At 44.8% G+C, this 18,033-nt stretch overlaps 1 protein-coding gene across 1 annotated transcript in view; it reads right to left on the reverse strand.

Moving 5' to 3' along the window:
• CACNA2D3 (calcium voltage-gated channel auxiliary subunit alpha2delta 3) overlaps positions 1 to 18,033 on the reverse strand; it is an 876,027-nt gene that overhangs the window by 172,056 nt on the left and 685,938 nt on the right. The window contains exons 17-20 of the mRNA XM_003781696.2: positions 12,216 to 12,299; positions 4,892 to 4,963; positions 4,574 to 4,635; positions 3,131 to 3,198 (exon numbers count right to left, since the gene is read on the reverse strand). Coding sequence (XP_003781744.2) covers positions 3,131 to 3,198; positions 4,574 to 4,635; positions 4,892 to 4,963; positions 12,216 to 12,299 — 286 coding nt within the window. The remainder of the gene's footprint in view (positions 1 to 3,130; positions 3,199 to 4,573; positions 4,636 to 4,891; positions 4,964 to 12,215; positions 12,300 to 18,033) is intronic.

An 18,033-nucleotide genomic window follows, 5' to 3' on the forward strand; every position in this document is an offset into this window, starting at 1 on the left:
CAAATGTATGAAATAAGTAGCAAAATTCTAGATCTATCTATACAATTCTGCTTGATTTAACAAGAAGTAAAGAATAAATCAAACTAAATATCATACTATATGGCCCAAGTAGCCATATCTAGGTTCCAGCACCTACTGGTTGAATGACCTTGGAAATGTCATAGCTACTCATTGAATTATATCAACCACAATTACAAGCAATATGCATACACTCACAAACTATAAAATGGTTAAATAGAATAGTGCTTAGTCTATAGGACAATACATTGAACCACCCATTCATACATCCTTTCTTTTTCTTTCTTCTTCTCTGCCAACCAGCCAATTTTCCTTCCTTCTTTCCTTCCTTCCTTCTTTCCTTCCTTCTTCCTGTCCTCCCCTCATTCTTTCCTTCCTTTCATATTTTTACTGAGCACCTATTATATAGCAGGTACTGAGAATATAGCTCCTAAGAATATAGCAGTAAACAAAACAAAAGTCATGGCCTTCATCATATTTAATTTCTAGTGGCTAAAAAGAGATAAGTAAATTAAATGAAAATGAAAATACATAGCCTATCAGTTTGTGTCATGGGCTAACAAGAAAATAAGAGTATGAAACAAGGACACCGAAAGCTGAGAGTAATGAGTAGGGTTCAGAGAGAGTTACACTTCAGTGAAGGCTTCATGGAGAAAGAAACTTTTAAACAAAGACCCGAAAGAGGTGAGGGGGATTCATGGACACAACAGAGGGGGAATACTCAGAGCAGGAAGCGTAACATGTGTGATGGCCCCAAGATGGGACTGGACCTTTCCAGGATCCTGGGTAAAGGATGACCATTCTATTTGTTTTTCTATTTTCAGTTCCAGTCAAAGATTTATCTACATAACCATCTCCGCCTATATTCCATAGGAACTATAGATGAGACTCTGAAAATGTCATTGTTCTATAATTCGATCACCTCTGATTCTGGGCATTCTGATAAAATCACATCTGCCAATGACAGATAATGCTAATGAGAATGACATACACTTTAAATATGATACACACAAAAGATGCAAAGCTTCAGAGGAGATTCAGAAAAGAAACAATTTCAGCCAACAGAACTATGGCCCATAACTTCAACCTCAGGATGATACCTTACGTTTCCTCTTAGCAAAATCTACCCGTTAGCCATCTTTGTAATATCTGGTATTGGCAAAGCATGTGGAAAATTCCTACATTCTGGAAGGAAGCCTTCCTTATGGAAAATCCTGTAGAAATGTGGTTGTCAGCCCTAAGGAACTCCTCCTCCCCTCTCTCTCTCTGAGAGCAGAAGAGAGCAATAATCATGCCATGGCTCTTAGAGTTGACAAGACCCTCTACTAGTTAGCCCAAGGGGAAGCAGTGTTCTTAGGCTCTATGACTCAGCAAAGTTGGCAGGAGTGTAAGTCCTTTTATTTACAGAAGACCAACAGAGAGAGGAAGATCTGACCTCATTTGTGTGGATAACCAGACACTCTCCCCCTTGCTGAGGGTTCAAACTAATTTCTTGCATGGTGGTTACAGTTAGCTCTGAAATTCTCTGCATGTGACTCTATAGCCTAACAGCTGTGGAACATACAGGAAGAAGAGAGTGACTAAAAATACAGTCCAAAAGACAATGCAAAACAACTGTGAGAGAGAGAGAGAGCGAGAAAGGGGGAGAAGGAGAGGAAGGGGGTGAAGAAAAAGGCAGGGAGGAACAGGTCCGTGCATAGAGGATTGACTAAGAGGACAGACACAGGAGAGGTAAATCGTCCCTTCATAACCTCTCCTTCCATTGTTCTGACCATGACTTCTTTCCTCAGCTTGACCTCAGATGCCTTAGACATGAATTTTCTGGCTTCATGAATAGTGATGTCCACAGTGCCAATAAGACCCACAGAGCTGGAAAATTCTAGAAGTTAATACATGCTATCTGAGAACAGATCCTAGACAGTGTCTTTCCCACATCGCAAAGCTGCCTGTTTTCTCTTGTAAGTCTCTGGGAAGACAGCTGTGTGGTTAGCTCTGCGGTGGGCATGCTCTGGGCCTGCCCGCTTCACTGAGCCTCCCTACTCTGCTTTTTGCTTCGTAAGATGTCAGGATCACTCGGGAGACACAACAAACACCTGTGACACAGTGCAGGGCTGCTCAGCTATCAACCAGAAGGCTGTCTATGGGGCATGGCATCTCAGGGATCACGGTTTCCATTTTCATTCTCTGCTACATCTCCCGAGTGAGCCATGGGTGGCCGAGCTTCTGCAAGTTCACCACATTCATTTGTAAACAGTTCTAATCAATTAAAACATGGCTCATAACTGATCTTCCTATTCTTGGCCATTCTCCCTGGGGATATCCAGAAAGAGTACTAGTCTGGTCGCACTTTCTCTGAGGACACACAAAACCCAAAGCACAGACTAGGCAAGTAACTCACTCTAGGCAATCCAGGAAGCAAAGCCCTTCGTAAGACGATGCCCACCCCTCTCTAGTGGCTCTTGATACTGGGAAAGATCTGAACTACTGGGTTTGGCGGAGTTGAAAAGACAGTGCATATGTGACAGCACTTTCGACGTTTAAAGAGCTGTACCAACTGCTTTTGTTTAGTGGAAGTTTACTGAGCATCCATGTTTTATGAGCACCAGAGGATCTGGGAACCTCAAGGTGCCACTTACTCCTTCTGACCTATGTAAATCATTTAAATGGCCACTTTCTCTTTGGAGCAGGGCTGCCATGAAACACAAATATAATTTGTGGCTCAACTGTAGAGGAGACCAAGGTTTCCACATCCATTTCCATTTGGGCTTAAGTTTTTATTTAAATAAAATACATTTATTTGTATTTTCTCCTGTTACTGATCTTCACCTATGAGAAGGATATAGTTGGTGGATTCCTATGACTTGTCTAAACAACTCTGTGGGTTGTGGATTATAAATAAATTAAATCTCAATTTGCAGAATCTAAGTAAATTAAATCACAATCATCACTCTGAAACCTAGCTAAGCACAACAGGTGATATCATATGACATTTCAGTCAAATGCCCAACAGATTAGCCACAGGTTTGGACAGATGAACAAGTTCTTTCATTGACCCAAAAGCTGGCTCTGGAGCTTTCTTCCCACACTGAAGGATAATAGGGCAGCATCTTACCTTCTTCGATGGTTACATTCCCGCGGAAGAAATACTTCCCATGGCCTCTGGAGAGCGCCACTCCTAAACTGTGCAGAGAAACAGAGCAGAACTTGAAATTCATGGCATTGACTGGAATAGACTTGTGGGCTAACAGTTTTTATTTCCATTTTCACATTTCCATTTCAGGTTCTGTAAACAGTTTTTCCAACAGTTTACTTTCAAAACCCCACTGATTATCATTGGTGTTGGTTTCTCTTAAGTTCAATCAGCTGCTTCAAAGTAATTTCTGATTGGAAATCCCAGCAGCAATTGGCCACTCTTGTGTGTTTTTCTAAGAGTTGTGGCAAATTACTGGCCCTTCCAGAAAGCCCTTTTCTCGTATGTGCCCTGCTTTTTATACATCCTTACCCTGCATTCAACCATATACAGGTCTCTCCAGACCCTAGGTTTGGGGACAAGGGCAAATCAACCCCTTCTCATGGGCCAAAATGAGAACTTCCACTATCACTGGAGTGTAGCCACCATCTGTGTCATGGGCTACTTTGCCCAATCCTCTCACCAGTCTAATAAGGTTTTCACACTCACTGGCTTGACTTAAGCTCCTTCTTGTTTTGTCTAAAATAAGAGAATACATTTTAAAAACATAGTCTCTTCATTTGCATATCCACTTAGTGGCTCGTGTGTTCTCGACTGCTCTGGTTCTAAATGAAACCCACTCGCGATCCTTGGCAATCTATGAAAACTATGCTAGAATTTTACTTTTTGGATTAATCAATTGTCAGTAAACTCTCTCCTTAGTTTTGTGAGACATTAGTGTAGGAACATAAACTGGTGTCTCACACTACCCTCCTGCAATCAATTTTTACAAAACATGTAACATGTTATAACACTAGGTTCCTGGTAGCGGGGAGACTTTAGAATGCCACGTACGCATCTGAAAGCAGGCAATGAGGCAAAACCATTTTTTCAGGACTGTTACAAAGAGAAACAACAGGATTCAAAGGTAGACAAGCACAGAAGGACAGTTCAGAGAAATTGAAACGGAAGCACAACATGTGTGGATGGATATGCTACCTTGAGGTTTGAAGGGTTGTTTTTTGGTCATGGAAATAAAAAGCGAAATGGAACTCATGAGGCAGCAAGTTAGATGGGTGAGGACCCTGGTAACCCTCTGAACTCGCCTCCACCCCTAGTGGGAACCCCCAAAGCTTATTTGCTCGATAATGAGATGCAAAGCCATGACAAATTGAGTGAGCTCTCCTAGGTGAGCCTGAACCATCTCCCCCCTTCTGGAAAGCAAAAACAAAAGCAGCCTGGGAAAAGCCCCTTCCTCACTCTTTCCAGCCTTTCGGCAGGGTGTTTGGTTATCTTCAGATGATGAGCTCTGAGAGCGCCAGCAGGTTTTGTACAAACACAACTGATGGGTCTGATGGAATGTCCATGTATTATGGTCAGCTCTACCTGAAAGGGGTACCCTTGATGTCTGTATAATAGTAGTCATTTGTCATCACCAAAACCCGTTTCTAGATTGAAAAAAAAAAGTCGTAGAGAAAAGAAAACATGGTTAGTCTGCTAGGTGAAGTTTTCAGAAATAAATAAAAATAAATGGACACACTATGATCAGGTTAACAATACTACATGAATCTTGTTTGAGATAAGTAAAGACAAGAGAAAAATGATCTCAGCGAAAGATATTTATTCCAGATAGAGCTTTCAAAGCTAATTTTTCACAGTGGTTTGTTTTAAATTAAGCGGCAAGAATGTTTGAGAAAAATGTACCCCTTTGTCCACTGTCTTCTTCACCTCCATGGAAAACTTCCCCGTCTTTCGATTCACCATGGCATTTCTTAACTACAACGAGAAAAGAAAACGGTGTGTTAGTTATTCTCTGGGTGATGTATCTGGATACCTCGCACCCTCAGTCTGGGAGCTCATGGTGGCTTGTGCAAAGCAGAGCCACGACAGGGCTGGGTGGTTTTCCCATCGAGCCTCGGGTGCTTTTGCAGTTCAGTCTGCATTGTGCACTCAGACCCCTGAAAGAGAGTGTCTGTGGGATAAACACCCAACTGCTCTTGCACGAGGTGAGAGGGGCCAACAACACCACGTAAGTCACTTTCAGCTTCACTGTGGGGTGCTCACGTAAGCCTCAGGACAACAACAACAAAATAGCCTGTATGATGATGATGAATCCTGAGAGTCAGAGAACAAATGTCCAGCAATCTGCTAAAACACTCATGAAGCAAGAATGTCTCTGGGGACAAGTTACATTTTCAAAAGTATACTGATTGGCCATGGAGAAATCATTTTTCAAAAGATAATCAAGTTAAAGATATTTTTCTACACAGTAGTTAAAAAAAAATAAAAAGGCTAACCCTTTGGGATTCAGGGATTCCATAGCATGAATCATCTTCAAATGTTCTCTGAGAAGTCGGGCCAATTAATGACCTTGCTGATGGGGCAGTGAACAGGAGCAACCCTGGGCCTGATTTTTGGAGATGCCATCTAGGAACAGTGAGCCTGGCTCTCCTCCCCCACCCCTGGCTGACCTTGTCTAGTTACGTGTGGCCCTTCCCTGAGTTCAGAGGAGGACAGCAGACATAGTGATGAAAGATGTGCCGTCTCGGGCACCAATGAGAGACGACAGAGAAGGCCCTTTAATGGAATAGGAGCAAACAGGGACATGCCACAGCCTGTCAGGAGAGGCTCTTTCTCAGCCCATGCCTTGGTTTTTTTAATCCTTCCCCCTCTTTTCTCCTTGAGGAGCTTGAATAAGATCTGGCTGATAGAAAACTGCACGGCTCGCAAGCAACCTGAATTTGATTCGGGGCTGTCTAGATTTGGGTTCTTCTGTGAGAGAGAGTAAAAGCATAATTTTTAGCTGGAGGCATGTATAAAATAAAACATATATTTTACTCTAGATATTTTTTAACAACACATAATGGGCATTTCTGGAAATATTTTCCCATTTTAACTTTTGTGGTTTTAGATGGGGAGAGCTGGTCCTAATTAAGTCTACTTTCTAACTTTTAAGAACGGCTCAATTTATCTTTAACATGGTTTTCATTTTTCCTCTTTCTGGTGCCTGCCTAAAGCCATTTGGGACCTTCCCCTCTCACATTCCCCAGGCAAGTCAGAGATTAGGTAAGCCTCTCCGTGCCTCTGTGCCACCCCACCCCCAACTCCCACTGGTACAGAACAATCAGTGTGAGAGGCCTGGGAGGATCCAAGGCCAGGGTCACTAATGCCTCTTCTAGTCTCGACATTTTCTGAAATAACAATGAAAATGGATTATACTTATTAATCACCTACTTATGGGGCAGGATAGCACTGTAGTTAAGAAATGACTCAGAGCCAGAATATCATGACCTTGGGCAAATCACTTACCTTCTTTGTGCCTCAGTTTCCTTTTCTGCCAAACAGAACTAATGACAGCATCCGTCTTACTAAGCCGTAGTGAGGATTAGATGAGCCAATATGTAGAGGAGTGCCTGGTATGTCCTAAGCACTGACTCAATGTCAGCTATCCTCTATAATCACCACCACGGTTATCAGCGTCTGTATCAGCTTCATCTTCAGTAGCATCTGCCCCACTGTTACTTAGTGCCAGTAAGTTACCCTTCCCTTTCAGTAGTTTAAGGAATTGGGGTGCCAACTCCAGTTTGTGTGACACAGATCCCAAGCTCTAAACAAATGTTCTTCCAACTTTTATGACTTATTAGCTGTATCAGAAAAACCCATCTTACTCTGATGATGTACCTCTGTATCTCCTATTTCACTAGATTTCATTGCTTTCATTTGCTGTTGGTGAACCACTAAATAGATCTGGTGGCCTCTCTCTCAACTCCCCAGGTTGAAAACTGCTGCTCTCGACCACCTGTGGGTTGGCACAGAGTGAAAAGGAAGCCGCCTGAGGTAAAGAGAGGTAACTCAGGATATCAAAATTTAGGTTCTGCTACTGACACAAACCAGCTGTTCTGTGACCTCCCTGTGGCTCGGTTTCGTCATCTTTCATTCACTCTGCCAAAGTGCCCCTGAATGAGGACTCCCAGACCCTAGTGATCCTGTCAGGTGTTACAAAAACTATGGGTATCATATTCTCCTGAAATTCAGATAATATTGATAGATACTATTTATGGAGCTCTTAACTTTGTTTTTAAATCCTCAAAATTGCCTTGCAAGGTACCACACCATTATTACCACTATTATCCTCATTTTACAGGTGGAGAAACCAAGGCATGGAGGTAAAAAGCTTGCCCCAGAAAACGTAGCCTTGCCTCCTGAGCCCAGGCTCTTAACCTCTGCCTCCCAAATAAGGAGAGAAAGCCATTGGATATAATTAAATATTTTATGTCACTAATATAAAAATAATGTATTGCTATTTTTTTTAATCAAAGAAAAAGTGCTTAAAATTGACCGTGCAGTCGAGGTTCCCAGTAGGCTTCTCCACAAGCTTTAACTGCTGTGGATAAGGGCTGAGGGGAAGGAAAAGGGGTTTGGTGATTTCTCAGTAGATTAAGGAATGGCCACCTTTGCAAAGGAATCATGCATGTCATCCTGGGCTCTGGGTGGCAGAGAAGCCCCAAGCACAGGGAGCAGCGATGGTATCAGTCTCAGCCTGGGAGCACCGATCTAGCTGCACTGCTCAGAGTTGGTCACACATCCTTTGACTCTGTCACTGCCTGAATCTACAACAGTGAACAACTGGAAAAATAATAATGGCCTGGCAAAGGAAAATTTCCAAACAAGTTTTGGTGTGTCCATATGTTAGCTTACTATGTGGTCATCAAAGATCACATGTGATAAGCTGTTCACCTTAACACGCTGTGAAGGGAAGCATCAATGATACGGCTCTATTTTCCCCTATCAGATATCAAGTATCTGCAAGTGTGATATGATAATGCAGAGAAGATGAAAGCAGTTTTCACCATGGTGTAGTCAATAAAAGGTAAAACCTCCCCAAGCTGAAACTAGTAGTCTGGTGACAGTGACCAGCCTTTCCTGGGCCCTGGCTTGTCTGGTCCAGATGTGCTTCTCCAGAGCCCCTGGTGAGTGTGTCCCTCTTCTGCAATGCTGAAGCTGAAGCTGCTGGGATGACCACTCACACCACCGACTTCCCTACCAACCACGCTCTAGCTGGAGGCCCCACATCCTATGTCATGTTTGGCCTGCTGCTCTGACCTCCCAAGTTAGACCTCATTCAGGAAGCTTTCCCAGAGATTCATTAGCTACCTCAGGTTGTGAATATCACTATGTAATAATAACTTATTCTCCTAACGGTGTCCACATTAGAACACGAGCCTCACCCTTTCTAGTGCACAGGAAGTCCTTGATGACATTGTGACCCTGGACAAGATGACAGGTTGGAGAGGAAGAGCGATGCAGTGGACAAGCAGGTCTGTCCTCCCAAGCATTCAGCCAGCATAGGAGACACACTACGGTGCCCGCCCGGGTTCTCAGGGAAGGCTGCGCTTGGTTTGAGAATTCAGGGTTAAAGCATGAATGGGACAGACAGTAGAGAGGGTATAAAGAAGAATGAACCAAATGGCCAAAGGTCTCAGAAATATGCCCCAGGTGAAAAGGTTTATATCAGGGCTTTGGGAAGAAAAGATTCATGGGAAATTTTCCATCAGAGTCATCATGGATAAGAAGAAACACGAGTTGACTAAAAGGAAGTAGAAAAAAATACTGCAACAGGAGGGATTTCAGTTGGATTCAAGGATCTCTGGGGTGGTATTCACAACAGTACTATGTGGACAAACACTTGCTCAGCAGCCTCTGTGCACAAAGCACTCCCATCTCTTCTGCATCCCTCCAGGGAGGATCACTCACACACTCTGAGGCACTGAAATAGACTTTTCAAGGACTCTTGAACTCAAGGACTTAACTGCTCTTCTGTGGAAGACCAAATGTCAAGAGCATGGCTTTGCGGGCCAGGCTGCCTGAGCTAGAATCCAGGCTATATGCCCTTGGACCATTACAGCAATTCTCTGCCTCAGTTTCCTTACCTGTAAACCAGAGATAGCAATAACGTCAAAGAATCACTGTGAGAAATAAATGAGCTCAGTCATATAAAGAATTAGTATGATATTGGCATGGAGGAAGAGTTTAATACGTGTTAGTTATTGTTTACATGAGTTCTTCTATTTACACAAATAATCATGTTCACTGTGGAAAGCTTGGGAATGACTAAGAGGTAATAGGAACAAAACAAAAATCATCCTAATTCCTTTAGTCATTTCTGGTCAAAGGATAAACATCATTTTTAAAGATAAATTTTTCCTTCCCAGAGGGCATCCACACTGGTGATTCCCCTGGGCTATGCATGTCCCCATCCCCCTGCTGGTTCATGGGTCTCCCAAACATGTGTTCTGCTCATTGTGTTGTCCATGCAATGGCTAATTATCCTGAAGACTGGGACAGAAGTCTTGCTCATTATCCTCTAAGTGGCTTCTAATCGTCTCTTTTTTTCCTTCTTTTAACTTTAGCCCATCTATTTTGCATGTGTTTTAATACTATTAAATACTTAAATACTATTAAATAATAATAAATACCAAAATATATGTGACCTTACATCATTTTTTGAAAGTATGAAAGGTCTATGTTATAAATGTGGTCATTCAATTCAAGAGCCTAATTGTCCAAGAGAAATAGGATTCTCCTCTCCAGAGGGTCTCTGCAGCTGGTAGACTCTGCTTGTTTCTTCCTTATTGGGCTCTCCTGACACTGCCTGTCCCAGATCTTGACCCTAAAAACCTGTCCCCTTCTACTGGGATGCAAATTCCAAGTAGCTGGCTGCATATGTGGGATTTCAAATTCACAAAGCATTGCGCAGCTACCAAAATTCACCAGTTGGTGAGGTGAGAATCCTCCAGAGAGAAATGGTTGTTTGGGTTTTCCTAAGTCAAATAGGTTGGTAATGAAGGAGTTCACATTTCAAGTGCACCATTCTCCTGAGGTGAGACCCAAATCAAACAGGGAACCAGAGACCAATCTGTGTGGCAGGAGAGCACTGGACTTGATTTAGATGGGGTAACTATGAACATGGACAGCCAGAACCCAGTCCTGTGGGTCAGATCAAGGTGAAGAACAGGAACCTGGGCATCTGATGGCTACAGCCTTGATGAGAAACACAGCCAGGATGAGATCAAAGGTGCTTCCAAACCATGATTAGGACAAGGAGATATTAGCTGAGACTAGAGTGAACTGAGCGGGGCGTCTCTGGGCAGCCTGCAAAGGAGGAGTCAGTTTGGTGCTAACTAGTAGAGGGAGGCTTCCTGGACAAGGGGAACCTGAGGGCCAGGTAGGTGTGACCGAGTCTGCCCTCCACGTTAGCTAAGATGGAAAAGAGGAAGGGATGGAGAAGCACGTTGACCACAAGGTTCAAGCCCTCTGGGAAAGATCCAGTGAGGCCAAAACAAACCAGAAATAGAGCAATGGACAAAGAGAAGTTGGACGAGGAAGGGCAAAGATTCATGAGACAAGTTAGCAACTATAAATCCACAAGACAGGTATTCACGAGGGGTCGCCTGCGGATTGACGGTGATGATGAGAATTACACTAACAACAGCTACCCCTCGTAGAATGCTCTCTGACCGCACAGCAGTGTATGCACTTTAATCTCTTTCTACATATTAATACATTTAATCTTGACAACAGCTCCGTGAAGTAGGGACTATTGCCATCAGACTCATAACTAGGGGAAAAAACATAGCAATGAACAAAAACTAAACCTGAGGTTCAGAGGTCCTAATCAGTCACCCAGCCAGCCAGCCAGCAGTGAAGGTAGGATTCAAACTTAGCAGTCTAACACCTGAGCAGAACTCCCCCCCGCTGTGCTCAGCATAGGCTGTGTACCTTAGATGCCATATAATCAAAGAGGCTGACAGGATCCTGATGAAAGTATTTAGAGACAAGAAGGCATAAAACTCTACCAAGTTTTTGAGCTGATGCTGTGTCAGGCCACTGGCATGTGTGGAAGGAATGTGGATGAGGAAGCAGCTTCTATCAAGTGACAAAGTTATTTTGTCTGAGCTTGAGTCTAAATAGACTCAGTGCAGATACAGAAGGAAATAGGTTAAATTTCTAACACGGACATGGTTCTTCCATGTATTTTATAGGCGATGAATAAAATCGGAGCTGGTGAGAGGGAGCTGAGGATGTAAAAGAAGGAAAGCTGCAGAAAGAGGCTGGGCTGGGTCTGAAAGGCACAGGGACCCAGCCTGGGCTTCCGGGTGGTTCTCCTCAGTATCCCCTGGGACAGCAGGAGAGGGGGGGAGAGAGAGAAAGAGAGAGAGAGAGATGGAAACCATGCTAATTCAATGATGAAACTTAAGAAATCACACAAATCAGGAAGGGTGGGGCAGGGAAACGTGGTCTGGCACAGAGACACGAGGAGAAAATGTGATGAGTCAGGATGTTGACAGGAACACCTGGGAGGGGACAATTCAATTAAGGACGTACCACCTGGATCCATACAAACGCAAGCAGGTCTAAGAAGTCTGATTTATTGAGGAAGTGATAAGAAGAGTTGAGGGCGTTAAGTCATGGGCATAGGGAAGGCTTTTGATAGAGGAGGGGAGGCTGGATCTGTGTAGGGAAAGAGTGGTGCGCTGCTGTGGCAAGGCAGGAGTGGGGCAGGGCTGGGAAGGCAGAGGACGCAGGCAGCCAGCCAGGCAGGAGCAAGGTGGGCCTGCAAAGCCCTGTGCTATTCTCTGGAAACAAAAGCTGTGCCCATGTGGTCCAGACAGGCGAATTCTGGTGCCCACGAACCTACCTGCTTGGCCTGCAGGCACCCTGACCTTGCACTGGGCACCCAGGTTCCACTGAAGATGGCAGGGCCCATCCGTTGCACTGGGAGGAGGCTGGACTAATCAGCCGGCTGCACAAGCAGGTGGGGCGGCCTGGCTGCAATGGGCCCCACTACGGAGCAGCAGGAGAGTTGTAAAACTCCTAACGTGGTAAAAGGGTCCATTGTCTCTACATCCCTCTGGTGGCCAGCTGTCCCTCTAGTGGGCCTCTTGGCCAACCCCTGGGGGAACTTCCAGGTACAGAAGTGGGTACAATGGAGCTCCTTCTTCATGAGGCTCGAAAACAAATCACTTACCACATCATCTCGGTCTTCCCACTCCACCTCAGAGAGGTCAACACTGCTATAGTTGGGTTTCCTTCGCTTTTTCCCTTCTTCGTACTAGCAGGGGGAGGAAGAGATAGAAAAAGAAAAAAAAAAAAACAGCATACCCATGAGATCCTCAGCTAGGGCAATATTCGTCCTCCCAAGCCTGTTCCAGGGATGGGGACTGGGAATGGGCAGACATGAGTGAGAAGCCAGCAGGGTGACAGACCTTGGGGTTTTAATGACAGGAAAGCAAGGCCAGATGCTTGTAAACATTTGCTCCAAGCTGGGGGAATATAAAACTTAACTCTTTGCTTGATTTGAATTTACCTGGTGGACATTTTGTTTTTAAAAACACCGGTTGCAAAAGAAGCTTTGTCCCTTCCCTGGATGGGGTACATGTGAGAAGGGCAGATCCTTCTTCATTCCAAAGCTTCTCAAAACTATTCCTTCATGACACAAAAAAGGGCTTCTTATGTTTGTCAAAAATCAAGTCATGTCACCTTATACTTTACAATTTTCCCTCCTCTCCCTTCTGTCTCAAACCTACCACACAGTCCTTGGCTAGGAAACAAAAGCACTGATCTGCACCGCGGAAGCTGGCCCCAGCATCCCGGTAACATTTTGCAGATGCACAGAACCTTCTATTTGTTATCACATTGGCCACAGTATTCGTGAACTGGGCACAGCTGCCTTATCTGGAGTAGAGGGGGTTACTGAGAATCACTGCTAGATTTAGCAGCCATTAAAGGCAGTTTTCTGGAAAAGCCGATGTGTGCAATCAGAGCTGGGGAAGTGGTTTTAGTTTTTCCTCCTAAATCGTTGGTGTTAGTCACCCTGCAAGCCTACCATTTTATCGACCGGACGTTCTTGTGTCTGAAGGTTCTGGTGTCTTGAGACCTCTAACGTTGGTTGTTGGGGGTTTTATAATGTAGGAAAGTCTGCCCTCTGCTGCAGGCTAAGGATAAGCAACCTCTTTCCAAGTTCATACGATACGGTTAATAGCATATTGGGAAAATATATACGTACGTATACTGTTTTCTTTTTTGTTCTCTCTTTACAGTGGTCACATTTTGATTTAATTGGAAGTGAGATTCCCAGTAAGTTTAAGTGTTTTAAGATCCCCAAATCATGAGAATCCATTTGGGCATAATCGGCCACTGTGGGGGCAGGTGCAACCATTCTCTGTTAAACCAAACAAGTCTAAACCAGTCCCTAGAAAGTTCCAGAGGAGCTGGAACCTGCATAGCTGTGGTACTAAACAGGGTCAAGTATTTTCTCTGCACTCTTTCCTTCTCCATCAACTGCATTTCAGAAACTGCAACGTCTCTGGAGAATCCCCTACCTCACTGCTACCCGGGAAGGTACCTCACCTCCAAGGGCCAGTGGACTCTCACCACCGCAGCCAACTACACTCCCAGACTCCCTCCTCCTGGGTTTCCAACTAGTAGACATTCACAGTCAGTTGTATGACATCAGATACACTTCAGATGAGGAGGAAAGGAAGTGATTCCTTCAGAAGCCACTGTAAATGATAGCAGGTCAGTAGCCAGATCCTGTTACGGAAAGTTCCTATGTGCATGGAATCCCCAGTCCTTGCAAGATCCAGGCTGGGGCTGAGCAGGAGCAACAGGAACAAGGTTGGTGGGTGTTGTGAGCAGTAGTGCCTTGCCCTGCGGTGGGCAGAATGGAGGGGGGTGGAAGGCCTAGGGAGCCAACGCTCAGGCCTGTCCCCCTGAGGAGCAAGAGTCAGACAGAGAGAGTCCAGTCATTCTGGACCTCCATTGCCTGTGCCAAAGTCCCACTCCAGTAAGAACCATTACCGAGCATTATTAGGCACCCAGGTATTCAGCAGCCAGAGCCTGAACTTTATTTACTTATTTATTTATTTTTCTTTGAGACAGAGTCTCACTGTATTGCCCTCGGTAGAGTGCCATGGCATCACAACTCATAGCAATCTCAAACTCTTGGGCTTAAGTGATTCCCTTGCCTCAGCCTCCCAAGTAGCTGGGACTGAAGGCACTCACCTCAATGCCTGGCCTTGAGACAGAGTCTCACTTTGTCACCCTCAGTAGAGTGCCATGGCATCACAGCTCACAGCAACCTCCAGCTCTTGGGCTTATGTGATTCTCTTGTCTCAAGTCTCTGGAGTAGCTGGGACCACAGGCACCCGCCACAATGCTGGCCTATTTTTTCTTGCAGTTTGGCCAGGACTGGGGTCGAACCTGCCGCTCTCGGTATATGGGGCCAGCGCCCTAGTCATTAAGCCACAGGCGTTGCCCCATGGCGACTTTTTTTTATTGCAGTTGTCCTTTGTTTAGCGGGTCCTTGCCAGGGTGAAACTTGCCAGCCCCGGTGCACGTGGCCAACGCTCTAGCCACTGAGCTACAGGCGCCAAGCCCAAGATCCTGAACTTTAATGTCAGAACTTTCACAATTTCTTGGGCAACCTAATGCTGGGTCTAAACTGTTTTATGGGGAGAAATTCTTCCTTGGCTTACTTCAGAATTCTCCGTTATTTATTTACTCAACACACATTTATCAGTCACCTACTACCTGGGAGACCCTAAAGATATGACGTCAATTAAACTTTGCTTTGCTCTTCCCATGGACTTGTAGTTTATCACCCTTAATTCTGCTTCTATAAGGTCAATTTATTGTCCATCATGCATATGAGAAAATGAGCTCTAGTTAAATAACAAATGAAATAAGATCATATGGCCAGTATGGGGGAGGACATCCCACCCGCCATAAGTCTCCTCATGTTATTTCAATCACTGAAAATTTCTTTTTACAGTGATATTTGTTGAAGATGATGGTGTCAGTCACAATCATCCATCTCTCCCTGGTGTGTCTCTTACAAGTTGGCACTGCAGGCTCGCTTGGCAGAAAAATTTACACTTGTGCAAAAAAATTAAGTCCTTTTAGGTGGTATTGGGCAGCCGCAGATCAGCAGAGAATCCTTGTCTACTAACCATTCTGAGAAGTCTTTACTCATTTTTTTATAACTACTCAAGAAATGCAGTACATTGCACCAAAAAGATACTCAAGAAACTTGGAGAGATTAGAAAGTGAAGGAATGAAAGATTTCCCAGCATACTGGTCTGTGAACCACCATATTCCAGCAAGCCTATAATTTAATTCACTGAATGAAACAGATAAAAGCTGAAATTCTGTTTTAGGAATGCCCTTTCGGAAGGTCTGCTTAACCAAGTATGTGAAATGGGTCTGAAACTCTTCCCATGTGGGTCTTTGTATGCTCCTTTAGAATATAAATAGTAATGTAGCGGAATGATTAATTTGGGTGGGGAAAGGACAAATCAGTAGGCTGCTGCATAGATAAAACCAGCCAAGGGCTATAAGCCAACTCTAGCATCCTGAGCCTAATTTCACTTTCCCTTTTCCCCTGTTAAGAAGCATGCGAAAAGGCCAGAAGAAGAGCTCCATTAGGGAGATACTGTGCGATAGTCTGCCACTTCCCATTCCAGGGCTGTCAGCTTGACTTTCCTATAGGGAACTCCTTGGGCCCACCCTCAGTAAATATGGTTCCAGGCAATGTACATTCATTCATCCCTGGTCTGGAGGTGGCATGTGGCCTGAGCAGTGAGGGAAACCCACATCGTTCAGGACACAAGGACAGGTTCAGAGGTGGGCATGTAACTCATGCCAATTTAAGACTCACTCTGGGATGATTTCCTGGATTTATCCAGAAGAAAAAGGGACTCCCCATCTATCGGTGTTGCTAAGTGGTAGGGATGTGAGCCTAGAGCACCTCATAGCCACTTCTGCCACTACATGGAGAGAGTCTGAGCATGAAGCTTGTACAGAGAAAGCAGAGCAGAGATATGAAGACAGTCCTGAAAATGTGGAGTATGCAGCTGGATCAAGCTGTACCTGAAATCTTTGTGCCCTTGGACATTTCATGTTTCATGTTTTAATACCTTCTCTCTACCTTATCCCTTCCCTTTTTAAGATATATATATTTTAAAACTAGCTTCGATGTCAAGCATTAAGTAGTCAATGGAGTTCTAACTTACATATATGTTTAGTGCTTTTATTATTTTTAAAAAATGAACTCCCTTTAAAGTGCACGTTATATGAAGTATTCACAAACTTTGGCACTTTCATGATTATTGGGGACATGTGATTTACAAAATGCCTCACTGTTCACCAAGATACACGACTGGGTGTGAGCATAGCTGATCTCTCTGTGCTGGCCCTCCCCACACTTAGCGACAGAAAAAGTAAACTCTCCATCTGTAATTTCTAGGCCAGATCCCCCCTCTCCCACACAGTTTTGGTTTTTATTTTTGGTGAAGGACGGGGGTGGGGTGGGAGGTCTCTAGGTTCCACAACTCCTTCCTCTGTGTGAGGAGCTAATTACCGGGGCCTAGGCATCATAGATGGCATTTGTTAGTGTATCTATAATCTGTAACTTCCTTTGAAAATGTGATTAACGAATTGCAAACTGTTTCCAAAGGTTTATAAACAGATATTTTGAGAGCCACAGGTAGGTTTGTAGCTTTTGGTGCCTGTTTTATGAAAAAAATATGTGGGGTAGAATTTAATAAGGAAAGATATTCTGCACTATGAAATACTTGGAGGTGGAGTTTCAAATAAAGGCCAGATGTGGTGAGCACACAAACAAGCCTTTGGCCTAGGAGGATGGGCAAGAGGGCACCCATCCGAGTAGCAAGCCAGAACCATCCCAGGGCTTGCCTGAAGTGCCAAAACCTTCCCAGCAGTATGTCTTGGTCTGGATATGAGCACACTTTTGTTACCCGCAGATGGACTGGGGCAGCACAATGGCATGGGCCAAGGTGATGGACATGTTGATTTAAAGAAAACAAAATGCCTTTACTTGTTCTGCTTTCTTTTGGGAAAGCCAGAGGAAATCAGCTACCCATATCCATGCAGCCTCTGTGGAACAACTATTGTGATGCTGATAATTGATAAACTGTACGTGCCGCTCCGTGATGCCAACAAGAAGGAAGCAGACGGGGCTGGGAGGCCCCCAACTGAAGAGGAAGAAACTTTGCCCAAAGCTAATGCCATCTGGAGACAGGGTGTGTCTGAGGGCTGGGAGCCAGCCCTTGTCTGGGGCAGATGTTTCTCTCCCCCACGGCTAGTCCTCAGAGGCTGAAGACCTTTCCTACCTCCTTCAAGGCTCTGTTTCCTCTCTTCTCTCCAAGGCTCCAGGGACCATTTCAGAAGAAAGGATGTAGGAATGCGTTTCCTCCTCCATGTGTTAAGACACAGGAGCTAGTGGCCACTGGCCACTTTGTTTCTTCAATTGTTTGTTCCCCTGCACATCCCAAACTACTGTTGCACACCAACTACTTCTCAGGCTCTGCATCAGGCACAGGCAAGTCTTGGGAAAGCTCTGTGAAGCCACCTGTGAAGGCTGAGCTCCCGCCCTCAAGTAGCTGATCACAGCCTCTTCCAGGAATCAGGCTACGTCAACAGAGCCCTGTAGGAGAGTGATTTACGGCTGGAGCCCTGGGTCAGACTCAGAGTCTAATCAGGTCCATCCATCCACTGTATGCTCTGGGGCCAGAGTGCACATCTCTGAGTCTCATCTGCAAGGCTCACAGGGCTGCCCTGAGAAACAAACAGGCATAGATGTGGTCGAGCATCAAGGGCAGCTCACTGTATGTCCTAACAAAGGCGGTCTGAGAACATGCCCACTTGGCAGGTACCTACAACATGGCTGCCGAGGGACTGGCTGATGAGGTCGGGCAGCCTGGCCTCTCAGAGCGCGTGCCTAGGGAGTGAGTGCGCTCCCTCCTAGGATACAGTGGTTCTTAACT

This window comes from Otolemur garnettii, unplaced genomic scaffold, assembly GCF_000181295.1.
Source record: "Otolemur garnettii isolate 467f Iridium unplaced genomic scaffold, OtoGar3 scaffold00002, whole genome shotgun sequence".
Taxonomy (NCBI): domain Eukaryota; kingdom Metazoa; phylum Chordata; class Mammalia; order Primates; family Galagidae; genus Otolemur; species Otolemur garnettii.